The sequence below is a fragment of the Gastrolobium bilobum genome, unplaced genomic scaffold, assembly GCF_033153095.1.
Source record: "Gastrolobium bilobum isolate Gb01-03AN ecotype WA unplaced genomic scaffold, APGP_CSIRO_Gbil_v1 utg7070, whole genome shotgun sequence".
In the NCBI taxonomy this organism is placed as follows: Eukaryota; Viridiplantae; Streptophyta; class Magnoliopsida; order Fabales; family Fabaceae; genus Gastrolobium; species Gastrolobium bilobum.
This window is the reverse complement of record NW_026898279.1, coordinates 51,012-78,220: the sequence shown is the minus strand read 5'-3', so window position 1 is coordinate 78,220 and position 27,209 is coordinate 51,012. Positions and strand designations below refer to the sequence as shown.

Genomic DNA, 27,209 nt, shown 5'->3' with positions numbered 1-27,209 from the left:
ACGATGGCAGTAGTAGTGGTGGCATTGTGGTGGTGATGGCAGTGGCTACGATGATGGTGGTTGTGGTTAGTGACGGTGGTAATGACAATGGTGGTGACGGTGATGGTAGTGGTGGTGGTGGTGGTGTTGGTAATGACGATGGTGGTGACGTGAAGGTGGTGGTGGTGGTACGACGATGGTAACCGTGGTTGTGTCGGGATGGTGGTGGCGGCGGTGATGATGGTAGTGGTGGAGGGTAATTGAGCGAGATAAGTGTTTCTCATTTTGTGTTCGGGAAAAAAAAGTAGAATTTTTTTATTCTTTTTTCTGTTCCTCAGCATAAAAAATAAATCGGTTCATCCCGGAATAAAAAAATAAATCGATTTTACCAAACGAGTTTTCTATCCATTTCTGTTCCCGAGAACAGAAATTAAAAAATAAAAATTGATTCCGGGAATGTTGTCATGCACACCATATATCAAACTCTACGATAATAAATAATTATAACAGAAAAATTTAGTCTTTAAAAACTAATTTGTATAGAAAGATGTGCTTCTTTCTATCAAAGAAAAAAATCTCATCCTAGATTGAATTATTATTATTATTATTTTTGAAAAAACTTTAATTTCACCCGTTGTGATTTAATGGTGTATCACTTAACCTCTTGTGATTTCAAACTTAGCATTTATACATATTGTGGTTACACGAATTTATCATTTAACCTTATCTGATTTCAAATATTCACTTACACCCATCATGGTAACAAAAATAAATCATTTAGACTTCAAAGGTCTTATAAATATAAAATTCTTTATTTTTTTTCTAACTTTTATTTTATATAATTATGATATTATCAAACAAACTTTTAGTAAAATTAAGTATTAATGATTAAATTTAAAAATATTTAAAGATTTTGAAATTATTTTAAAAATCATCTTAAATTTTTTTAGTTATGTAAAAATATATATTTAAAATTAAGAATATTATTCAAGATAAATTAAAGACATATTGTTATATTTTTAAAATATTATAACAATGTCAAATAAATAAATAAAATAATATTTGTAAATTAATAAATAAAATAATATTTGACTTAAATTTTTTTTTTTATGATAAAAATATAAGACCACAAAATTTAAATGTGTATCATCTAATGAATTTAATTCAAATAAAATAAAATAATAAATATTTTTATCGTGAATCAAATGCTTAAATGAAACATTTAAATAAATGTTATATATATAAGTATGTGCGCGCGTCCATGCGTGTGCATGTGTGTGCGTGCGTATGTATGTAAGAGACTACAAGAGATCTAAGTGATACATTTTTATAATCATAGTGGGTATACATGATACTTTGAAACTTCAAGGGGTTAAATGATATATTTTTTGTAATCACGTAAGGTCAAGTGATAAATCATTTAACCACGTATCTTCATTTTACATTTACCATTCTCATCATTAGATTAATGGTTAGATTAATTTAGAATTAAAGACAGTTAATTTTTTATTACAAATAAAAAAAAGTTAATTTTTGCTCTTTTTAATCATTGATTTTAAATTTCAAAAGTAACGGAGAATTTTAACTGTAAGTAAATTTAAACCGTTCAAAAAGTTGACTCTTCTCAAAATAATAATTAGGAACGATATAAAAAAAATAATATTTTTATTATTGTATAAATTTTTTTGTCACACTCACATAAAAATAAGTGAGTCACATTGTGGGAAAAAAGAAAAATAATAAAATTCACTTACTTTTATATGAATATGGTAAAAAAATATTTCTGCAATAAAAAAAAATACTTTTAAAAAAATAGGGTAAAGTATAACATCCTAATATAAATATATTAAATAAAAAAACCATATTGGCATGTTCAGTAACAACTAACACACCCACTGTAATAGGGTTGTTTATTATGTCTGGTGGGAATAGACAACACAAAAGAGACACACATGACACAACACAAGTTGAAATAAAAAATAAAAAATAAAAAATAGAAAATAATAAATTGAGGGAGCAACAACAAAATTGGACCATGTATAAATAAATAAACAAAAGGACTCCATCCAACGGGGAGTGTTGCTATTTATTTTATTTTATTTATTTAATTGGAACCGAGTAAACGCCGTTTCCTTTCCCAGCTTCTTAGAGACACAGAACGCACGTTGTTGATGAAACTGCTTCTGTCTGTAACCGTTTTCAGAGGATTGCTTCATTTGCTTGGTGTTATTGTTGTTGCTATTTCGTTACACACTGTTTCCTCCTCTCAGGGATCTCGTTGTTCAATATAAACGGTTTTGTTTTTTGTTGTGTGGAATGAGGAGGAGGATTCAGATTGGTTCCTAAAGCTTGACGAAGTGACAATTATCTTTTTCATTTTTATTTTTTTTTGGGTTTTTGGGTTTGTTGACTTGTGTTGAACGATGTTGAATCGTGGGTCAAATGTTTCGGCTGAAGGTGGGAATCGAATGTTTCTGAGAATCTGAGGTTTCTTTTTTTGTGGTTAACCGTAGAAGCTGATTGTGGTTCTGTTTTTTTTTTTTGTGAAGGGGTGGTTTGTTCCGGTGAGGATGAGCTGTATGTGCAGCAATGGAAGGCCTGTGCGGGCCCACTGGTCGATGTTCCTGGTGTTGGCCAGAGAGTCTTCTATTTCCCTCAAGGACACACCGAGCAAGTAAGTTTTCATTTCATTCCCTTTTGTTACATAGCACTCTTGCAAAAAACTTTCACTCTCTCTCTCTCTCTCTCTTTTCCTTATCAGGAATTTTTTTTTTTTTTTGGTATGGAAAATTTGTTTTCATTTTGTGAAAATGGAATTGTTGGGTAATCTTGGTTATGCTGGATTAATATTTTTTTTTTAATTTTTTCATTAATTTTTGTTGTTGTTGTTGTTGTAGTTAGAGGTGTCAACAAATCAAGAACTGAATCAGAGAATTCCTCTGTTGAAACTTCCCACAAAGATCCTTTGTCGTGTCGTGAATGTCCATTTACTGGTAAATCTTTTCTCTTTAAAAATCATCCTTCATTTCTATTTTTACTATTTTTTTAAAATAATTATATAAAAGAAAAATGAAAAATCTTATTTGGTTTGGTCGCTGAGAAGATGGTCAAAGGATAATCTGGGTTCTGGTGTTTCTATGTACAATTTGGTGTAAAATTATCAATTAATATAATATGTGATTTTGTTGGGGAGAGGAAACAAAAGCTTACCTTGAATTTTGATATGTTTTAGGCTGAACAAGAAACAGATGAGGTTTATGCACAGATTACTTTGGTTCCAGAATCTAATGTAAGGATGTAGTTGCCCCTTTTGACTTTCAATAATTTTCATGTTCAACCTTAGATTCTTTTGCCCCGTTGGTTTAGATTCTAATGGAACAAATGTATCAGCAAGCTGAGCCTACTAGCTCTGATCCGTGCACTGCTGAACCTCCGAGGGCAACAGTTCATTCATTCTGCAAGGTCTTAACGGCTTCAGATACCAGCACACATGGTGGCTTCTCTGTTCTCAGGAAACATGCCACGGAATGCCTTCCTGCTTTGGTATTACTTTCTATTTCACTTTTATTGAGCATTAGAGTGGTAAGATTGCTCCTTGTTAACGTAAGTTTACAAGTTCGAGTTCTTTGCTTGCAAGCTCACCCATACCCTCTCAAATCAGGGAGCCTTGTGCACCGAGGTTTGCCCTTTATTCCCAAACTACCTTAGGCCCTTGCTTATGTTTGAAAAATAATATGTTTGGAATAGGACATGTCTCAACCAACACCAACACAAGAATTGGTCGCCAAGGATCTTCATGGTTATGAATGGCGCTTTAAACATATATTTAGAGGTAATGGACATGATTAGTTTTCATTTCAGTTCTTGTGATTGGACTTTGGAATGGCCTAATGATTTTCCCTTGAACTTGCGTTTCTTTTTTATCAGGTCAGCCACGCAGACACTTACTCACGACTGGATGGAGTACTTTTGTGACATCCAAGAGATTAGTTGCTGGAGATACCTTTGTGTTTTTGAGGTAAACATTTTTTTGTTTTTCTTTAGTTTCATTCATATAAGTTCAGAAATCTTCTAGCTTTCTACTGTAAATTCATGTAAGAATTTATCTGTTTTGCTGTACAAGCTTTACTTTAACTAAGATCTTGTCTATAGAGGGGAAAACGGGGAATTACGCGTTGGAGTGAGGCGTCTTGCTCGTCAGCCAAGTAGCTTGCCATCATCTGTGATTTCCAGTCAGAGCATGCACCTAGGAGTGCTTGCAACTGCCTCTCATGCTGTTTCAACTCAGACTCTTTTTGTAGTATATTATAAGCCAAGGTAGAATTTATACTTATTTCAAGAACTAGAAAATGTGTTATTGATAAATAACTAGTAGATTATTGTGTTGACATGAGCTTTTGTTTGCTTAGGACGAGCCAGTTCATCATAAGCGTGAACAGGTACTTGGAGGCTATCAACAATAAGTTTAGTGTTGGCATGAGGTTCAAGATGAGGTTTGAGGGGGATGATTCTACTGAGAACGACAAAAGGTAGGAAATTTATCACTGTAGTTTGTTTTGCGACCTTTACATAGCTGTTCTAATACATGGTTGCTCAGATTTTCGGGTACAGTTGTTGGAGTAGAAGATATTTCTCCTTATTGGGTAGATTCAAAATGGCGATCACTTAAGGTATTTTGTCATCTTTGATTCTGATATTAATCATTTTATTTTCGGTGATGGTATGTTATTCATTTTTCCCGGGTCAATCCCCAGGTTCAATGGGATGAAGCTGCAGCTGTTACAAGACCGGATAGGGTTTCACCATGGGAGATAGAACCTTTTGTGGCTTCTGCTTTGACACCCTCAATTCAACCAACAGTTGTAAAGACTAAAAGGCCTCGTCCCCCCAGTGAAATTCCAGATGTTGGTGAGGAATCATTTCTAATAGCTCCTTCCATTTCTTATATTGATCAAGTTATTGGTTTTGTTTGACACACTACATTCCACTTTCAAACTAGACACGACATCGGCTGCTTCTGTTTTCTGGGATGCGGGGCGTACTGATATGAGTAGTAAAAGCAACAGCAACACTATATTAAGGAATACAACAGAAGGAAGTTGGCTATCTTCTCCAAATTCTAGTTGTCCTTCTCATTTGATTCAGGACACAACAGATGATAGCAAGAGTGTCTCGGCTTGGCCTGTTTCAAATCCTCAGTCATCCAGATTGAACAACAATCCTGTGCTTGTTGACCAAGTTGATAAGGAGAACAAAATCGAGACTGCTACGAGTTATCGATTGTTTGGAATCGAGCTTATTGATCATTCCAGGAACTCACCTGCTGTAGAAAAGGCATCAACACATGCAGTAAATGTACCAAGAGTTATTACAACTGAAGGCTATGTTAGCGCTGTGTCCAGAATTGATGCTGGCCATAAGTCTGATGTATCAAAGGCTTCGAAGGAGAGGAAACAAGAACAGCAGCAAGTACCCCCAAAGGAGACTCAGAACAAGCAAATTTGTAGCAGAAGTCGCACCAAGGTTTTGAAGATAGATTTTTTTTTTGGATAATAGTTTAGATGTTATATAATATAGTCTATACTAAATTTTTTTTCTGATTTAAACTTTCTATTTGTGTTCAAAAAATGTCAAAAGGTTCAAATGCAGGGGGTTGCAGTGGGTCGCGCCGTGGATTTGACAACGTTGGATGGGTATAATCAACTTATTGATGAGTTAGAAGAGCTTTTCGACATAAAGGGACAGCTTCAAGTCAGAAATAAGTGGGAAATTGTCTTCACTGATGATGAAGGGGATATGATGCTTGTGGGAGATGATCCATGGCCGTGAGTATCTCCTTAAACTCAATTATAAGACACGACAGTGGTGCACGCATGTGCTGTCATAAAAATTAGTAGGAACAAATGCAGAAAAATATGGTAATTGGAGAGAAAAGAAAAATGAGAGCTTAGATAATATCACAAATCAGTGTCAAACTACTCCCTTTATTGTACTCATTAATGTAACCTTCTCTCATTATTTTCTTGCAGTGAATTCTGTAATATGGTGAGAAGAATCTTCATTTGTTCCAGCCAGGATGTGAAGAAGATGAGTTCAGGAAGCAAACTTCCAATCTCTTCAATCGAAGAAGGGACTGTAATTAGCTCAGACACAACTGAAACCTGAAACTTTGACATTCTTTTCTTGTCCTTTTATGTTTCTGTTTGTCTGCACCCAACTGTTGATCCTTTCTTGTTGCTGCTATTGTTTGTGGGAAGGAAGTTGGTGTGTTTTGGCTAGGTAAGTTTCATGTTATTAGATGTGAAACAACTAGCTAATTGTAACTTAATTTTTAGAGACACCAGGCATTAATTGTGCTAGAAAAGACTAAAATAGATTACTTTAATAAATTAGTGGGAGAAGGCAAATTTAGGCTTAGCGTCTGTGTATATTCATGTTAAGTTGGAAGAAGAATTGTTTGGATTTGATGTTTAAGACTTGCCTTCTTTGGTCAAGGGGCCTATTTATGATTGTATGCATAGTGTGCAATTGTGCCTTCTAAAATTTCTAATCTGGTTGAGTCAATGTTTATGGCTGTCAACAATAAATTTGAATTATGGCATTAAATTGGTGGAATTATATTGTTCAGAAATACAGTGGTCCACTGCACCAGTGAGACACTGACTCACCTAACAAATGGATTGAATCTGGTGGTGGCACCACAAAATATTCACTTGAGGCCCGTATATTCTTCCCACTTGAGTCAGTTCTCAGACTCAACAACGGTAAAATTTCATGTTGCCATTCAAGTCTTAATAGTAAAGAGTTATGAGTACAATGTTGTTCCGTATGAACCATATTTCCAGCTATTCACTAATTATAAAATAAAAATAATAAAGTAAGAAAATTGTGGCGGTAAATCATGGTATAATACGTTTCGTTGACAACCAATCTAATTGTACTTAACTACTTATACTTAAATTCAAAGGTTATGTGAATTATCAATGCTGATAAGTATTATTATGCTTGGGCCTCATTTGAATAGTATTAAGTGTTTAAAGATCTGTGAATCGTTCATGGGAGAAAGAAACATTCGTATTTACTCTAGGAGTTGATGGAATTGTAAATGCATATTTAATGTCAACGTGCTTGTAGTTCATTTGTTGCCGGTTATAGTTTTTAAGGCTGGCTTGTGATGTTGACCGGATCTCCTAAGAAATAAGAAAAACATATTTATTAGAAACGTATTCCCCTAGTTGGAAGTTCAATATAATACGAAGCCTTTTAAATCCTTTTACCATAAGTAAAATGGTATATTTGCTCTAACCGGTATAGGCTTTTTTTTTTTTTTTTTTTGTATAAAAAAGGAAACTAAAACAAGACAGAACTATATCTCACTGGCCAATCTAGGCCAAGCAATGCCCCTGTAGTCCCTACTAAGCAACTCTATACAATCATCAGGAGGAATTTCGAAGAAGCTAGTCCCCCAACCCAAACTACTCGCTATACCAGCAAAGAAATCAGCTACACTATTCCTTTCCCTATACACATGAGAAATCTTCACCTGCTAATCATAACTAAGCAGCTGATTAATCCTTTGAATAAGAGAGGCACAAGGATGGCTTAGAAGGCATCCCTCCTTCACAAGCTGGATAGCAAAGCGGGAATCACCTTCCAGGAACACCTTCCTAAAGCCCTTCTCCCATGCTAAATGAAGTCCCACTAGCACCCCCCACACTTCTGCCCTGACCGAACTTGCTCTTCCAAGATTCTTTGCAAATCCCATAACCCATCTGCATGTATCATCGCGCACCACACCCCCACAACCACACTGGCCATTCTGATTCCTAACTGAGCCATCCACATTTACTTTGACCCAACCTGAGGGAGGAGGAGTCTAATGAACCAGAATTTCAGTTTTAGGACCCTTCAGAATCCCTGCAGTCCTATATAGTGCATTGGCATTCATAAAATTAGAAAAATAAATGCAAGCACTCCTAGATAACCCCTCTACATCTGATCTCAGATTCTCAAAAACAAAGCAATTTCTGTCCTTCCATAACATCCAGCAAATAATGCCAAATAAAATGCAGCCATTGTCACCTTCCACAACACTACCCTTAGGTGACATATTGGATTGGATCTAATCCACTAAGTTTAGATTTACAAATCTATCCCAACTCTCCTGCTTAACAAAGGACTTCCATACAAGTTGAGCCCATCCACAGTCCCTTAACACATGCAAACAGCTTTCAGAATTGCTAAAACATCTAGGACAAGCATCATTATCAGACATATGCCTCTCTTTTCTCCGAAGGTTAGTCAAGAGATTCTCTCCAAGAGCAAGCCAAAGAAGGTCTTGATCCTTGGGGGACCCCCCAGTCCCAAATTAAACTCCATTGAACAGACTCATGGGCTGCATTTTCTGGGCTCAGGCTACCAAAAGCTGAACCAATGGAGAATCTACCATCATTTGAGAGATCCCAAATAATCATATCCTCTCCATTTAGAGGACTAGGATGGCAAATTCCTGCTATCAGTCCCAAGGTATCATCTGATAACAAACTACCAAACCTCTGCCAATTCCAATCCCCATCTTCCTGCACCATGTCACCAGTGACAGCATCTAACAGGTCACAAGGAATGTCCTGAATTATGTGATCTTACAGGGGACCATCCCCCACCCATTTGTCATTCCAAAAGGAACACCTCCTTCCATTACCCACCAAGACTCTAGAACCCTCCAGAATTTGGGGCCACACTCTAGTTATCCCCTGCCACAAATTAGAAGACTCAAGTCTCTTCATAATATTTGGGATCAAGTTCTCCTCCACCTTGTACTTTCCTCTAAAAACTCTAGCCCAGAGATCACCCTTGCTTGTAAGCAACCCGTGGCCAACCTTCATTATACAAGCTCTATTTGTTTGTCTCAAGCCTCTAATACCCAACCCACCTTCCCTCTTGGGTTTGCAAACTGTGTTCCAAGGTAAAGCATGAACTTTCTTCACTTCCCTACTAGAGCCCCACACAAAACTCCTCATTTGCTGCTCAATAACATCACAGGTCACAACTGGAATCATGGCAGTTTGCATAGAATAAATTGGTAAAGCTGAAAGAACAGCCTTGGTCAAGACTACTCTTCCAGCCAGAGACAAAGTTTTCTGCTTCCAAGCATTGAGCCTACTGCTTGTTTTCTCCAAAATATGCCTGAATGTATTCCTATTTACTCTTTTATGCAGAATGGGCATCCCTAAGTACTTTCCCAAATCAGCCGTAGGGGAAAACTTTAGGACTTGACAAAGCTCCATTCTCCTAGTATGATTCACATTTTTTGAATAACAAACTCTAGTTTTATTCTCACTCACCTTCTGACCAGAGGCAAGGCAAAACTGATTCAAAATACTGATAGCTAACTCAGCTTGACTGATAGAAGCTTCCATGAATAAAAGCAAATCATCAGCAAAAAACAAATGAGAAATGGGGGGACCTTTCCTACCCAGCTTCACTGTCTTCCATTCTTTCTGACTCACGGCTGAAGAAATAAGGTGTCCCAGCCTCTCAATGCATAGCACAAAGAGATAAGGAGACAAGGGGTCTCCTTGCCTGATCCCCCTTGTGGGTTTGAAATCCTCAGTTTGACAACCATTCCAAAGCAGATCCATGGTTGAAGTGGAAACACAAGCCTGATCAACTAAATAAGATATTCAGGAAGTCCAGCCAAACTAAGAGTTTCTTGAAGAAAAGCCCAACTTATCCTATCATAAGCCTTCTCCAAATCCACTTTAATAGCCATCCAACCTTTAGAACCTTTTTTTAGATCTCATGAAGTGAATAATCTCCTGTGTAATAATGACATTATCAGAAGCATGCCTCCCCTTAATGAAGCTACACTGATTAGGCATGATAAGATCACTAAGATGATTCCTCAACCAACCAGCCACAATCTTAGTGACCACCTTGTAAATCACATTGCACAAGGAAATGGGCCTAAATTGGCTTAAGGATTCAGGCTTGTCAAATTTAGGAATGCGACAAATTAAAGTCTGGTTGATCTCCTCCACCTTGCTAGGGTCTTTAAAAATACCCCTAATACACCTGACAGCAGATTCCCCTACCTTCTCCCATTGTGATTGAAAGAAAATAACATGTAATCCGTCCAGCCCAGGAGCTTTATAAGGCTTCATGTCCAAGAAAGTACTTCTCACTTCCACCCTACTCGGAACAGCCCCCATATTCCTCCAACTTGGATTATCAATAGCTGGAAATCCATTACCTAAACTGCCATCACTCCTAGTAATAGACTCCTCCATATAGAGGTTTTTAAAGAAGTTCACAGCCATGCACTTCAACTCCAAAGGATCTTCCACCCACTCCCCCCTTCCTTCTTGAGGGACAAAATCTTATTCTTCCTTGTTCTAGCCACTATAGTGGAATGAAAGAACCTAGTGTTTTTATCCCCAAAGGCCAGCCATTTGCATCTTACACGTTGGAACCAAGTCAGTTCCTCTTGGATAAAAATAGCATTCAACTCCTGCCATATCTCTTTATGCATTCTCTCCAAAGACTCAGAAGGTCCCCAACTCAACTCAGCTTCCAGCCCCCTTAACCTGCCTTGTAGTTGTTTCTTCCTTCTATGCAAAGCCTTAAAGGTATTCAAGTGCCAATGAGCAACTTCATGATGAAACTTCTCCTTAGCAGCAACCCAGTTCAAATTGTGGTTCCAACAAGAATCCACCACCTCACCAAATTCACCATTTGTCAACCAAGCAACAAGAAACCTGAAAGGTTTTGGACCAGCAAAGACCTCATTTACCTCATCCTTCAAAAGGATAGGTCTATGTTCAGAACCACTAAAAATAAGGTGGTGAACAGAACTGTTAGGGTGATTCAGCAGCCAGGAGTCATTAGCCACCACCCTATCAATCCTCTCCTGCAACCTACCTCTCTTCCAAATAAATTCGGGACCAACAAACCCCAAATCCGAGAGATTACAGTCAATTAGACACCTGGAAAATTCCTGAATACTCCCCCAACAGACATCACTCCCACCTTGCTTCTCATTCTTCTCCAACAGGGAATTAAAATCTCCTAAGACAACCCAATCAGACACAACAGTCAACCCAATACTTCTAAGATTCTCCCAAAGTCCTTTCCTATCAACTCTTCTAGGACTCCCATAGACAAAGGTACAGAATTCAGATTTACCACTCACAATCCAGTTAATCTTAGAGTGTACAAACTGATGGTCATCCAGCTCAATGGACACATATGAGACGCTTTTATTCCAAAGAATCCAAATCCCACCAGAAAACCCAGAAGCTTCTCTTATGAAATAACTATCAAAACCCAAACTCCGAATTACTTCCTCAGCTCTACTACCACTTATTCTAGTTTCCAGCAATGCCAGAATCTGAATCTTATTCTGAAATATCATATCTTTTATTAGGGAAGAGAAACCTTTTTTTCCTGCTCCCCTACAATTCCATGAACAGACTATCATCAAAACTATTTTAATAAAAACAGAAGAAACACCAAAAATTGCCTCAAGACTAAACCAGTAACTTGGTTTTCTGAGCTTCACCCAAATTGGTGATATCATCCAATATCATAGCCTCTTTACTTCCCACAGTCATCTTCCTCCCCCCATCAAGACTGTCTGGTGGTTTGTCTTTGAGAATATGCACTTTCCCAAATCCTTTTCCCTCATCCACTGTGCCTACTGTATTTCCCTGTCCACCACTACCACCACAAGCAGCCATGTTCCTAGGGATGGCAAAGTGGGCAGCCCACCCCGCCCCGCCCCAACCCGCCATCAACCCGCTAAAAAATGAGTCAACCCGCCCCGCCCCGTTTGGCAGGTTGGCCCGCCAGCCCGAGCCTATTTTACACTGACCCGCCTCGGCCGGCCTATGCCCGCCTATGCCCGCCATCAACCCGCCAAAAAATGAACCCGCCCACCCCGCTTTTCAGATGGGTTGAAAAACTCAGCCCGCCCCGCCCCGTTTAACGGGTAGGGCGGGTTGGCCTGCTGTGCCGAGCCCGTTTTTCCATCTCTACCTGTTCCCACCAGCTTTCATAATAAGAATAGCTTCCCTCTGATTCAAGCCAACCTGCTGACTGGTATTTTTCTGCAACTGAGTTTCAGGATCTCCTCTTAAGGCACCCACCTTCATAAGTGACTCCTGGAGACTCTTCTTCCCAGACTTCTTAGTCCTTTTTTTTCCTTTTAGACTCAGATCCTTTACTGCCTGAACCACTTCCCTTCGAAGAATCCAATTCACTAATAACTGAGCCACCTGATTGGACCAACAAAATAGGATGCTCCATTTCACTACCTTCCCCAAGCAAGGAGAATCTTGATCCCGAAGGGGATTTCCTATTCCCAAGGCTAGGACTAACCAAATCCTGATTCTCAACCCCTGGCCCAGAAACTCTGACTTTCTGCTGCAAGTTGGGTTTCCTATTCCTGTTCCCTCTCTGAACTGTCATCCAATTCCCGAATCCATCCACTTCTTGACTTTTCTCAACCTCCTTATTATTCTCACCAGAATTAACATCTCCCTCATATGGCATTTGGCAATCCATCTTATCTCCCTCTACTGGTTTTTCCAGGTTCACAGGATTAAGCAAACATTTATCTTTTCTATGACCATACTGGCCACAGCCAAAGCATATGAGGTGAAGACCTTCATAGCCTATAAACAATTGTCTCAGACCAATACGAAATTTAGACAAAAGACTCTTACTAAGATCAACTTCCACACAAATACGGGCAAACTTACCTGTATCCGTGATCTCTTCCAGTTGTCCCTGTCCACTAAATCTCAAGGAGCTTTCATCAATCCGCAAGGTTCCGCCCACCATATTGCCCATCCTCCACAAATCTTTATACGTGTAGAACTCCTTAGGAACCCCTGGAATCCTTATCCAGACAGCAAGCTTCTTCACACGATCATCATAAGTGTCGAAGTTCGGCCTCCACCTTTGAACTACCAGGTAATGATCCGCTACAACCCAAGGCCCCTGTTGTTGAACAAACAAGTAGTCTTGTGATTTCTCGAATTCCACCAGAAAATGATCATTCTCGAGGTCCAGCACACGGTACTCCCCTTCGAGGTTCCACAGCTTGTGGAGTCTATTCCACAGAAATCTAGCACCCAGTCTCTTCCCCATTAGCTTGACAATCAACGTCAACTTCCATCTCTTGCACTGTTCCAATTTCTCCAGGATATCGAACTGATAATAAGGGTTGAGTGGGTCATCCTCCTGCGTCTGTTCGTACGCTCTAATGGCCTCCTCTTCATCCAGCTCGTCCCTTCTACTCTATGCCAGCCATTTGTCCTCTTCATCTCACTGATGATCATCCCACACACCATTAACCCTAAGAAGCTGATCCTTATAAGAAATCAGCTTCCTAGGTTCCCTAAGCACCTCCTCTTCCTTCCCCGTCCCCTCAGAGACCTCCGGGTACAGCTCCGTCGCGATTTCCTCTACCTCCGTAGCGCCCATTACCGGAGAAGATTCCTGCATAACCAGATCCGTCATTCCCTCACCTTTCGCCTTCTTAGGTTCTCTCCATATAGTGCCATCCTTCTCAGAAGTTGGGGAATTACTCCCTCTCTCCACCATCGTCACCTAGAACCGAAGAAATCAAGCCAAAAAACCTAGCAGAGCTTATTTTTTCTCCTCACGCGCCCCAAAGCCAAATCCCCGGTATAGGCTTTTTTTACCATACATATCGTTAATTATAGTTTATAGCAATGTTATTACACGTGTCGGGATATTATGTCACTATCATTTTAAACTGGTGTGGTGGGTAAGTATGTGTAAATTTATATTTTATACTCAAAACTATACAAATATATTCAAATATATATAAGAAATGATACAAAATTGTCAATCCATGTAACATCTAGCCACATCAGATTTTAACAAAAAGGCTCATGCTTCTTTAAACATTTAATATCTATTACAAGTTTACACTCTTAACTCTTATCAAGAGAAAACAAACAAGTCAAACTGGTAGCACAAAAACATATTATTGTGTCCAAAGACTCAAAGTTGTGTGAAATTCAGGCTCTCTTTCCTCATCAAATAAATTTGAAGCTTGGCCAACATTGTCTTTAGTTTGCATTTTTCATGGTGTTGTTTTATGTGTCATCTTCATCGTCATCAACCAAATTTAATTGATTTAAGACAAATGTCAATTTTCATGTAAGTTAGTAATTAACAAAAAGTGATCAAACAATAAAATTATAATTATAATGCAATAAATAAACATGTCAATATCATCTAGTTGAATGAAAATGTTTGCAAATTTGGCGCATCACATCAATATTGATATTAATATAGAATATTGCGTATGATGAAATAAATTAGTATTGATATTATTCAATAATAATAAGAATTAATGCTTACAAAAAAAGAAAGTTATCAACCATTAATTTTACCTAGCATTATCGTATTTTACTCACTTTTAGTGGATGATCTTCCAAAATCTAACTTAGCATTTTTAAATATTCTCATCTCACTTATGTAAAACCTTTTCCTTGTATTCTTTCTAGCATTAAATGTAGCTTGATAAAGAAAATCTTGCGCAAGCTTTTCTTCACTATCAACAATATGCTGCATGCAAATAAGTGGCTCGGTAAGTTTCACAATATTAATATATTGTTTCCAAAAATTAGAATCTAAGAGTTGTTCCACAATTTTTATTTTTTTGCCTTGGCCTCCTTGGAATAAGGTGAGCTTGTCCAATCTCACATCCAATTTGAATCATTGATTTGCTTGCATCTAACGACTCATATATATAACAAAAAAGAGTTGTTAGATATAAATAGAATCAACAATCAAGATTGATAGTATAACTTACACAGTGTAAAATGATTATAATATATATATATATATTATATATATATATATATATACATACTAAGAATGAGGAATAAATCCTATTTGCACTCAACGAAGAAAACGAAAACAAATGGGTTGAGATTGCTAAAATTTCCTCCGAAAAATCTAGCTTAGTTGTGAGGACTTATTTTCATTCCAATGACTAAAAGGAAGAAATTGCAAAAAGGTATTTCATTTGTAGGTTTAGATTTTCATAAAAAATATGTTAATGTAAAAATCACGTCTTGGCTTTACACATTTGAAGTAAGCACAATTCTCTCTGTCTTCTATAACTTCCTTTTCCATTCATTTTTTTTTTTAAATTCCATTCAAATATTTTAATTGTGGAATTAAAGTGATGATGTGGATCTTATGCACTCAAGGTTTGATATCTTTGATGATGCCATGTCAACATAGTTTTGATGATAACAGACAAGGGTGGAGAAGTTGATTTAAGAGCCATAAAAGCAACATTAAAAAAGAATCCAAGTGTATATCAAAGCAATGCACATTCAAGTGCTCAAGTGTCAAAATCAATGATCAAGCCTCAAAATATATAGCTAAGTCCAAGATTACATTACATTATATATGTAAAAGTGTATAGTATATAGCATTGCATGAGCTCAAATCATTCTAATCATTACATGATCAAGGGGTATAATTACTAATGGAAAATCTCACCTTTTTTTAAAAGTTCTGATTTGGGGTCTGCACACCCACTCCTCAAGAAAGCAAGTCACAAGACCCGTTAACACCGTTGCCTAGCACGCGTCCCACCATGGCCTTCTTCCAATGGCTAATGTGACCAGTCCATTGGCCAATTACGCGCGCACACACAAGACTTTTCAGCCAAACACCAAAACCGATTCAATCCTTAAACTGGTCCCAATTTTCATCGGTTGAACCTAGGTCGCAGATGGGTCATTGGTTCTTTACCGATTCACATGCATGTACGATCTGTTCATTGGGCTAGACTAATTAGGGGTCCAGTTTTCGGGACAACCGGTTAGACTGACCGGTCCGAACACTGGCAATAACTACTAAAAAAAAAGGCAAACCTAAATGGGATCCAAACGATTGAGTGAGTTATCATTGTGGGCCTGGACCGTATCCAACTAGGTCAATCACTATTAACCCTCAACCAAACCCAACCCAAAACCCCCCCATAGTTTTGACTCTTTCTCTTGCTCTTTCCAGCACACTCTCGAATTCTTGAGACGTTTCCCTAATCGTTCACATTCTGCTATAATAATACATCTGAATCCAACACTTTCCTTTCCAAAACCTCTTGCAAGGTTCAAAAGCTTTGTTGCTGATTCACCCAAAACCTCTTTGAATATAAAAATTTGATTTTTAGGTTTTTCTCTTTTGTTATCCTTTCTGCTCAAATGGCCAAAGATGGACCCAACTGGGATGGATTGCTCAAGTGGAGCATTGCTCACTCCGATGGAACTCTCCCTACTCGTAATTTAAGGTTCAATTCAATTTCCTCTTTTGCCCCTTTTTGTTTTTTGTTTTCTTTCTTTATTTACCATGTTTTTTGGGAGTTGAAGTTGAGTTTGCACTTTACGATGGTTCATGTTAACACAACTATAAAACTTTCGTTTTCATTAGTTTCAGTTGTAAAAAACGCGTACCCATATTTCAAAAATTGATAAGATAACATGGTTTTTCATATTTTTTTTAATATTCAATTTTTTTTTTTAATGTAATGATTGGTTTTTCTTGTTTAATTTGAATGAGGAGGTGAATTTAATAATCGGGGGACTAGGGTCTTACTTTGTTACAATTTTGTGATTCTACAGTTAACTAATGTAAAAGCATCTTTTTTCGTAGTTGTAGTTGCAAAACCTATACCCATTTGTCAGAATTTATTTTAATGTTTCTGGGGGAAAATGGTTTGTGTTGTTGAATATGAAGTAATATTTTGTGGACTAGGTTTTGGTTCTGTAATTTTATGATTATGCAGTTGAAAAAGTATGAAAGTTTTATTTTTTTCGTGGTTGTAGTTTAAAATGCATAGTCATTTGTGAAATTTTCGTGTGTTTAAAAATAAAATATAAAAGTGGTTATTGTAGCTGAATATGAGTTAGGAGGCTCAAATTAATGTTCGGTGGACTAGTGCTTTATTTTGTTAATTTTGTAATATGCTTCTTTTTGATATATGTAGTTGTAGTTGCAAAAATGCATACCCATTTGTGAAAACCTAATACTTGTTATTGTTATTATTATTGTAGTTAAATATGAATAAGGAGGCTGAAATTAATATCCAGTGGACTAGGGTCTAAATTTGTTATTTTTATGATTCTGTAGTGAGGAGGATCGGAGATGGTTTATGGAAGCAATGCAAGCACAGACCGTTGATGTTGTAAAACGTATGAAAGAGATCACACTTGTAATGCAAACTCCAGAGCAAGTCTTGGAAGACCAAGGAGTCACCCCTGCAGACATTGAAGGTATCCAACACTTACATAAGTGCAAGACTAATGAAAAGGAAACTGCATTTTATTTTCAGTTAATGAGTAACTTTTTTTTAATCTCATACTAGTTTGGTAGGTTTCTAACATGGATATTTGACAGATATGTTGGATGAGTTGCAAGAGCATGTTGAGTCGATTGATATGGCCAATGGTGAGTTTTTACGATGGTTATGAACTTGATTTTGTTGAAGATTATATCAAAACTAATAATATTAATTAAGTTCTTGAGTTTTCTTGCTTGCTTAGGCTTGTTTGTGGTAGCTTCCAATGGAAATAGCTATAAATTTGGAGATCTTGATTTAATTGATTATGTAGTTTTTAGTAGCTTCTTCTATGGCATTATTCACTGCATGGTGAAGTGTCTTTCTTTAAATTTGGGCAATGCTGGGTCAATGTTAAATAGTTATCGCATGTTTTGAATTGTTATGCCTCCGCATAAATCAATGTACTGGTTTATTAGCTCTGGCTTTAATGGTCAAGACTGATGTTTTCAACTGTAATGATATTTGCTGAAAGTTGTTGATTTATACCTTTCCTGAGTCTAATTGTTTTTGTTCTCTTATTTTTCTATGTGATCATGGCGATTGTTGGCACTGCTGAAATATGATTTTGCTGTCTGTTGTTAATCTGTTCATTTTCCCATTTTGCATCGGATTTTATTGCTTGTGGTATTTCATGATTGGTTGGTTAGTGAATCTCTTATTCAACAACTGTATGTCTCACTATTCCCTGGTATTTACTTTTCCCCAGATCTCCACTCAATTGGTGGGTTGGTTCCTCTTCTTGGTTACCTCAAGAACTCTCATGCCAATATTCGAGCAAAGGCTGCTGATGTTGTGACCACAATAGTCCAGAATAATCCTCGAAGTCAACAACTTGTTATGGAAGCAAATGGCTTCGAACCTCTTGTTTCTAATTTCAGTTCAGATCCTGATGTGAATGTTCGAACTAAAGCGCTGGGTGCAATATCTTGTATGTATTATTATATTTTGCAGTTTTGATATTTTGTTTCCCTCTTTTGGAATGATATTGACTTAATTTCTGCTTTGGGGATGACTTGACAGCACTAATTCGGCACAACAAACCAGGCATCACTGCATTTCGTCTTGCAAATGGTTATGCAGCCTTAAGAGATGCACTAACCTCTGAAAATGTTAGATTTCAAAGGTAATTAATGTTTTTCTGATAAGTTTCTTATTATGTTATTCCTTTCAAATTTATCATTACCTCGAAATTTTTACTCTATGATTTCCTTACTTTTGATTCTGTTGTTTATTTTATAATGCAGTATTTTCATGCTATTACTTATTTGATTAATTAGACTTTTGAACCCTCATTAATTGGGGAGAACTGTCATGAATAACTTTCTGTCATGAATAACTTTCCTAAATGGTTAAGCTATTAGATGAAGATACATGAATGTTTCTATGTTACATTTTTAACGTGGTTTGCAAGAGCCTTCTGGGCTTGAATCGAGGACAATGCACCAGCCTACTTAGCTTGTGCAAAGAATAGGGCAGCAAGGATTGAACTCTAGCTCACTTGGTCCCATAGAGACTCTAATACCAATGTCATAAACTAACTTCTCCAAAAATTGAAGTTGTTGGGTGAAGACACAAATGATTTTATCTATTATATTTGTAACAAAAATTAATTTATAACGTGGTCTAATTTTACAATCTTTCAGGAAAGGTCTCAATTTGATCCATTACCTGTTGCATGAGAATAGTTCAGACTGTAACATTGTGAATGAGCTAGGATTTCCTCGTATATTGATGCACCTTGCTTCCAATGAAGACTCAGATGTCCGGGAAGCTGCCCTTCGAGGCCTTCTCGAGCTTGCTCGATATAAGAAAGATGATGGCTCTGCAGAGGATGATGAGAAAATGAAGCAACTTCTTCAAGAACGAATAAATAGTATCAGTTTAATGTCAGCTGAGGACCTTGGAGCAGCTAAGGAGGAGAGGCAGCTTGTGGACTCCCTTTGGAGTACTCGCTTCAACGAGCCATCTTCTCTTCGAGAGAAAGGTCTTCTTGTGCTTCCTGGGGAAGATGCAGCCCCTCCTGATGTTGCTAGCAAACTTTTTGAGCCTCCTCTTAGATCTCGGTCTGGGATTCAATCTTCCAAGAAGGACTCCAACAATGAAAAGAAAGAGACCCCTTTGCTTTTAGGGCCAGGGCCTTCTTCTGCAGGCACTAATGATCATGTTAGTTTAAGTAGAGGAGGAGATGCCAGTTAGCAAACATATACTCTTAGATGAGTCTTTAATGTTATCCATTTTTCTTCAATTTTGTGGAATTGTTGCTTTAAAAAAAAGTTAGATTAAGAGAAGAGACACTTCCTTTCAAGGGCATAGAAGACCACCAATCTCATAGAGGATTTGGACGGAAGGTTCTAAACAGGTGTGTGCCAACCCTTTGCTTCCTTTTTATCTTGTCGCGCAATAGTAATTTTTCTTTCATCCATAGGCGCATCGTACTATATGTATAGTGATTTCCCCTTGTCTTCCATTGTATTCCTAGGATGATCTCTTGATATGTGCCACTATAATTAGCCTTCCCTGGGTATTATATTGCTTACTATAGTTTCTTAGTGCATGTTTGCGGTTTGTCTTTCGTGTGCCATTACTGTGCGTTCTGATATTTTTCAACCCTTGTTTAAATGTCATATTCCCACCTTTTCATAATATGAACCAATATCCTCTAAATTCTCCTTTGTACCATAGTGATTCGCAGAGGGAATAGATTGGGGATTCTGGAAGGTGTATGGAGGGCTTATATATAGCAAACAAAAAAGAGGAATCTGAAGTTTGAACTTTTAATTAGGCTCTAAACTGATTAAGGTGCAAAATTAAAATAACAGCGGCTTAAAGGGGGCACGGTTGATGTTAATTCTGCATTACAGAAATTTAGTATATTCCAAGTTGAAGTCAAACGTTACAGAAGTTTCCTCTTGCCAGTTCCTCGCAATACTAAAATTGTTATATTTAAGTGAAATAAGATGATTCCTCTAACCGCCCTAGAAGCGTAGCGTTCCCACCTTTTGGTCATAGGATTTCATATAAAAGTAATGCATTTTTTAAAATTACTTTTTTAAATTGAGGCTAAAATCAGAAATTCTTTACCGGTTTAGATAGAAATCACACGTGATAATCGCTTTATTAATTTATTTGATGTCATGGACTCAATGAATGTAGAGTTTCTTCATATATATAATCTCATTCATTTTGTTGAAATGAGAGTCCACGCATATTTATTCTTAATTAACTAATTTAATTTTGGTCTCTTAAATTGAAACAAAATCAAGAATTAAAAATTGCACTATGATCAAAAGTGGACCGGGTCAACAACGAGTTTAATAACATCAAACAATAATATTAAGAGTTTAATTCACCCCCCACCCCCACCACACCCGCGCGCGCGCACATACAACAACAACTCGCACACATACAACAACAACTATGTATTTTAGAGGCAGCACATGAAGGTCGAGTACCAGATTGTCGGTTTGCGAAGAAGGAAACTCATTGGAAACAACATAACCCACGAAGACAAGATTCCTTAGCGATTTATTATTCTTATATTTCTTAAGAAAGAATTTACCTCTTACACATATAAATTTGAGATGGATTTTATTTTTATTTTTTCTCTTTTTTTCGCTGAAAGTAGACTCCACCTCATAATGAGTCTGTAATAATTATCTCCAAAGGCATGAAAAAACTCTTACCCTTATATATATTGAACTGTTGAATATATTTAATTTTTTTATATTATAAAAAATAATTTTATATGATATGCAGGTAAAAATGAGTAGGGTTGATATGAGGTTATACGAGCAGAGGAAAGAAAAAAAAACCACAAACACTTTTATTTATAGGTAAACGATTTCTCCGGATCAATGGAGATAAGTTGTCTCTTATGACAGAAATCAAAGTATTTTAATAATTTTAATATATTATAAAATTATATTAATCTTTATTATTATAATTTTTTAATCTTATAATTTTAAAAAGTCATCATTTTCAGAGATAATTTTATATCTAGTAACTAACAAAATACTTTTCTTCATATTTATATATAGAAAATAATTTTATGTCAATATTAAACCCATTAAACCATTACCCATATTTGACGTTTAACCTACTCAGCTACTCCAACCATATCTTACCCTCTTCTCTCCTAAATTACAATCATCCATCAGTTGAACACACACACACACCTCAAAAATGTCATCAAAGTCAGTTAGACAACGACCCACACCCACGAAGCAAGCCTCCGCATCCGACACATCCACAGGAACATCACAACAACAACCACAACGACAACAACCTAAACCAAGGCCACGACGTGCACTCTCACAAACTCTATCCGGTGCAGCCAACTTGGCCAACCTTCTTCCAACGGGTACACTGCTAGCATTCCAGATCCTGACGCCGGTATTCACCAACAACGGTATCTGTGACTCGGTGACGCGTCCACTCACCATAGGGCTCCTCCTCCTTTTGGGACTGTCTTGCTTCCTCGCTTGCTTCACTGACACCGTCAAGACATCCGACGGACAGGTCTACCATGGCCTCGCTACCTTAAATGGACTCTGGCTCTTTGATTACCCGGATCCGGATCCATCTACATCCGGGCTACCCGACTTGAGGAAGTACAAGGTGAGGTTCATTGATTTTGTTCATGCACTGTTGTCTGTGCTGGTCTTCTGTGCCGTTGCTCTTAGGGACAAGAATTTGTTAAGATGCTTTTACCCAAAGCCAGAGCATCAAACTCTGGAGTTGCTTGATATTCTTCCTGTTGGGATTGGTTTTATCTGTGGTTTGCTCTTTGTGGTTTTTCCAACCACCAGGCATGGGATTGGCTATCCTGTTACATCCGCCAAATAATTATTATCTTTTTCATTTCCAAGTGCCAGATTCGGAGTTCGAATTTTTTTTTTTTCTCAAATGCTTACGAGCAAAAGTTAGGGTAAATAAATTTTTACAAAAGCTATTGTAATTGGGAACATCTAGTATACTATCGGTGCACAGTACAACGGTCATATCGGTAATATATATTTTCGAGAATATATAATATAAATATTAAAATTATTTTTTTTCTCCTTTTCAAAAATTATTTGTTCATACGTAGAGAAAAAAGTAATTTTAATATTTTTATTATATATATTTTTGAAAATACATGCTGCAAATATGATTGTCGTAGCAGCTGTCGTATGGGAGGTGAACATGTGGGGTTGAGAGTAGGTAGAGTTGAGAGTAGGGGTGTTAATGAGCCGAATTGAGTTTTGGTAACCCTGTATTTAAATGTGTTAGCCTGTTCAAGTCTGTTACTTGTTATAAATGTAATTATTGTCATATGACTTAATTTATTTATAAAAAATAAAAGTATGATGTAGTCCGTTAAAAAAGAAATAAATCAACAAAAATTTATCCAAACAGAATATACTATCAACAGTAATAGTAATTTCATAAATATTCATAAATTCAATGTTTATCCAAACAACATAATGTAAAACAAAATCATTCAAAATATCTGTTTAACCGAGAAAATGAGAGGAAATGGATTTAGAAGAGAGAGAAAGCTATTACAAGTGTATAAAAAATATAAAATAAAAATAAAAATTAATATACTAGGCTAGCCTGTTCTAAGGCTGAACTTTTGAGTTAGAGTATGAGGCTTTTTCACTAAACGAACTTTTATACAAATTCAACGACAATTAATTTTAGACATGTAAGTTCAAGCTTTCATGAACCAAGTCAAAGACTTCTGAAAGGCCCCTGGCTCGTTTATCACTCCTAGTTGAGAGTATGTGGGGTTGAGAACATGTGTTCGATCTTTTCGATCCTTTCTAGTATCACTCTTGGGAGAAGTTTAAAGCCTTAATCTTGGATCCGCTCTAAATCGGAATATTCGTGAATCGATTGAAATATTTTCCAAAAAAAAAATTTAATTTTTTTATAAATAAAAAATAAAAGTCAAAAATTACTTGAAGGAGCTTTTTAAAAAAAAATAAATAGCGTCATTTTTAAGCTAACTAAAAGAAAAAGAGGTTGTTAATGTTACGCACAGTACATGCAGCACTGTACTTGGTGCTAAATTTTTGTTTCCAAAAAAAGAAATTATTATCGTCTTGCTTCAGGAAGCTGATTTTGCTTGTGTCCAACAGTGGACTGAGTCTCAAGTCCAGTATTTGATCTGTGATATGCTGCAAAGGATAATTTCAAGTGTCGAGGTTGAACTAATTATTTTTTGATCAAACTTTCTTTTGGTTAACTAACTTCCTTGGATACACCCGAATTATTTCTCGTTAATAGGTGCTGCAGTTTGGTTAACGAGTCACAATTACATTCGTTCTGTGTTTCTAATTTTTCGAGTTAAAGTGTTGGTGGAACCGAATTTATTTTTAAAAATAATAGCCTTGTGAAGATGGTGGTAAAAAAAGAAAAAGGTGTAAAGTAAAGGGGACAATATATATTTTTTTTTTTGGTAAACAGAGAGGGCTACTGCCCAAACAAACTAAAAATTAGAAACAGATGAAATTAACTTCCTGTTAGCCTCCACAAATTCCTGAAGTTCTAGAGGAATGGAGTTGTGGCGCTGATGTCTAATTCTCGACTTGATTCCATGCTTGGTTAACCAATCTGCACAGATATTACCATCACAGAGGACATGGTTGATTTGGACTTTCCAATCTTTGTCTAACCAGTTCCTTAACTTTGTGATGAGACGAGTTTGTCGAGTGTCATCTCTCCTAATTATAAGAGTAGATACAAGCTCCTCCGAGTCATCCTCCAGTTGCACGTTCCTAAAACCCATGCCCCACGCCAGTTGGAGACCTGACAAAGCTCCCAACATTTCTGCTTCAATAGGCTCACAAATACCCAAGTAGCTAGATATACCTCCCAGTCAGTCCCCCTTACCTGATGTAATTAAAGCTCCACATCCAGCAAATTGCTTTCTAATGCAAACAGCTCCATCAAAATTTATTTTTGTCCAACCAGAACGTGGAGGTACCCAAATTGCTAATCATCCATCTCCTCTAATACCATTATCATGCAAAACCTTAGGTGCAGATTTTGCAGCTTTAATATCTGCAATATAAGATGATATAATTTCCAAAGGGTTTGGGTTCCTTCTAAACGAGGGATCATGCACCACTTTATTGCGCCAAATCCATAAAAAATAACAGGTGACAAAGAAAATGTCCTTCCATGACTCATGAGAGTGGTTACCCCAAGCTCCCAATATTAGAGAAGTGGGTCAAAAACTGTACAGGCAGAAGCTTTAACTTTACAAAACGTTTGCCCCTCCTTTAAAATTAGCTTCAACATAACCAATCGACAAGGGTGGAAAGGATAAATCACCTTTAAGTTGCAAGCACTCAATGTGTGGTCACTAGATGATCAACGAAACGTGCACACTAGGCTCAAAACGACCAAATCAAAACAATAAACATGTCATGAGTTATGAGTAAGGGTGAAAGTGGGTCAGGCCGGTCTACAAAGGCTTACGGCCTAGCCTATATCAGGTCGAACATGACCTATTATATATAGTCAACTAGAACATGCACGAGCTTTTAAAGAAGCCTAATTAGAAAGTAGGTGATAGGCTTTTTTTTAACATACCGGGCCTATAAGCCTATAGGCCGACCTATATCATATTATTTATTTTAAATTAAATAAAATAATATTATTCATAGTAGTACCAAATGATGATAGTTCATTGGTGCATGTGAACTAAGTAGGTGGTGGAAGGGCTTAGATTCGTTCCCTCACCAATATTATCTTTGAGAATGACATAAGATCTGTATCAGTCTCTACATTACCATTAGAATCAACATTTAGTGCTGGAGGAAGAGTTATTGATGCCTATCGTTCTAGCTTGGCTAAAGATACCATCCAAGCTTTAATATACGGCGGAGGTTGGCTACGTAATGAGTATGACTTGAAGAAAAAACAAAAGGTATAAATTTAATCAACTGAAGTTATTTTATAATTTAATTATATTCGATTAAATTTTAATAAAAAATTGACTTTATTTTTTATGTAGGAGGAACCAACATCTCAGTATCTGAGATTGCCTATATGAATCTATTAAAATATTTTTTGTTTCTTAATCTTTTTTTTATTCTATTCTTTATTTTTGTTTTCTACATTTACAAATTGTTTGCCAACTTATGTAATCTTGAAATTGTATTTGTAGGGGAGAGAAGATGCAGAAAAGTTTTTCGCTACTACAAGCATCATGATGTGTTTTTTGGATTCGTGTAGTTATTTTAATTTACATAGTATAGATTTATTTGTTGGATTCGTGTAGTTATTTTAATTTACATAGTATAGATTTATTTAGATCTGATGAAATATATGTTATTTAGTTTGAACATTTTGCTTTTGAAAGTGACTTAAATGCAGATTGTGATGAGTTTTGTTGTGATTCATGGTTCTGTTTGGACGTTGAAATTATGATTTTTGTTTTTGCAACATAATTTGAGTATTTTGTGAAGTTTATTCATGGTTCTGCTTAGAAGTTAAAAATTAATAATGGACCAAGTCAGGCAATTTTTTTTTTTTTTTTGTAAATGGGCCAAGTCAGGCTAACAGTTAGACTCGTACTAGGCTAGGGCGAGGCCAAATTGAAATTTTTTGATATAGACTTAGACTTTTCAGGACAAAGCTCGACCCAGCCTAACCTGCTCTCAGCCCGAGCAATTGTTAAATGGGTAGTAGCTCAGCTGAAAAGGCAAGGAAGGCTCCATAATTATAAGAATATCCAAGTAATAACAATAAGGGGGCGTTTGGTACAAGAGAAATATTTTTAAATCCGGGAAACAATTATTACTGAAATACATTTAGAAATATATGTTTTCTGGAATATTAGTAAAAGGTGTTTGGTATGGTAAAATTTTCCCGGGAATATATGGTTAATTTTACTGAATGTGTGTTTGGTTAGTTGTGAAATATTAGTGGGAAAGAGATGTTATTTTACGAAATTGACCTCACGTTAACTTCTTTATATTTTTTAAAAAAGAAAAGGGTCTGCTGTGTGATACCTAAATTAAGAAATGGATGGTTTTCAAATAAGGGCTTCTGAACAAGTTCAACCGTGGACCCTTGTGATTCTTACACAGTAAGCATCTCTCTCTCTCTCTCTCTCTCTCTCTCTCTCTCTTTTTCTATCCTCTTTTGTGTTTGAAATTTGAACTTTTAGGCATTGAAGACTGAAGAGTTAACAAAATTGAAATGAGTATAAATGGTTTGTCTAATATCACCTCTTTTTTTTTTTTGGTTTTTGATTGATTCAATTGAGAAGCTATCAGATGGTGGGACTGTAAACTTGTTGAGTAGATCACATGGTGTGTACAATATCAACGAGCTTGGTTTGCAAAAGTCCACATCTCGGTCTGTACATGAAACTGATATCAGTGAGAAAACATATGCCTTGTGCTTCTCATAAGATGAGAATATTTGGAGCAATTGGTAGTGGGGCCAGTAGTGTTGTTCAGAGAGCTATACATATACCAGCACATAGGATTCTTGCATTAAAGAAGATCAATATCTTTGAGAAGGTATTTCCTGCTCTTAATTCTTCTGGCATTTCTCTATAATCCCCCATTTACAATTTCAATTTGAATCTCATGTAGCATAGAACTGTGCTTTTTTGTGTTGCTTTTAGTTCTGTATCATCTTATTTATGATTGCAGTTAAACCATGCTATGTAGTATGCACGAGATATGTTATCTGGCTTTCTAAAATGTGGTTTTTTCTTGATGCTGGGTAATACAATTTTTTCCTGTTCTGTTTTTAAAGTTTTGGAGTTGCTAGACACTTTTTTTTAGGGAGCAGACTTTGCATACATAATAAATTGTTATAACAGCGA

The 27,209-nt window shown here is 36.6% G+C and overlaps 3 protein-coding genes across 4 annotated transcripts; all 3 read left to right on the top strand.

Annotated features, from left to right (window-relative positions):
• The first annotated feature begins 2,063 nt into the window (after positions 1–2,063).
• On the top strand, positions 2,064–6,517 carry LOC133314411 (auxin response factor 9-like). 2 transcript variants are annotated; one of them, XM_061515890.1, is made up of 14 exons: positions 2,064–2,436; positions 2,529–2,653; positions 2,877–2,972; positions 3,212–3,268; positions 3,346–3,522; positions 3,727–3,811; positions 3,907–3,997; positions 4,132–4,296; positions 4,389–4,508; positions 4,577–4,649; positions 4,734–4,887; positions 4,979–5,502; positions 5,617–5,804; positions 6,009–6,517. In XM_061515890.1, the coding sequence occupies exons 1-14, from the start codon at positions 2,403–2,405 to the stop codon at positions 6,142–6,144; spliced, it is 2,025 nt and encodes a 674-aa protein (XP_061371874.1). In that variant the 5' UTR covers positions 2,064–2,402; the 3' UTR covers positions 6,145–6,517. The 2 variants fall into 2 exon arrangements, with proteins under 2 accessions (XP_061371874.1, XP_061371876.1); XM_061515892.1 differs by having other exon boundaries at positions 3,370–3,522; positions 6,009–6,515.
• Positions 6,518–16,083: 9,566 nt separating this feature from the next.
• LOC133314425 (hsp70 nucleotide exchange factor fes1) lies at positions 16,084–19,910 on the top strand. Its single transcript, XM_061515904.1, has 6 exons — positions 16,084–16,324; positions 17,164–17,306; positions 17,431–17,481; positions 18,081–18,302; positions 18,395–18,497; positions 19,018–19,910. Exons 1-6 carry the CDS (start codon positions 16,239–16,241, stop codon positions 19,568–19,570), a joined length of 1,158 nt encoding a protein of 385 aa, XP_061371888.1. The 5' UTR covers positions 16,084–16,238; the 3' UTR covers positions 19,571–19,910.
• Positions 19,911–21,330: 1,420 nt separating this feature from the next.
• LOC133314430 (protein DMP3-like) lies at positions 21,331–22,726 on the top strand. The gene has a single exon (XM_061515912.1). The coding sequence runs from the start codon at positions 21,557–21,559 to the stop codon at positions 22,217–22,219; it is 663 nt and encodes a 220-aa protein (XP_061371896.1). The 5' UTR covers positions 21,331–21,556; the 3' UTR covers positions 22,220–22,726.
• The last annotated feature ends 4,483 nt before the right edge of the window (positions 22,727–27,209 follow it).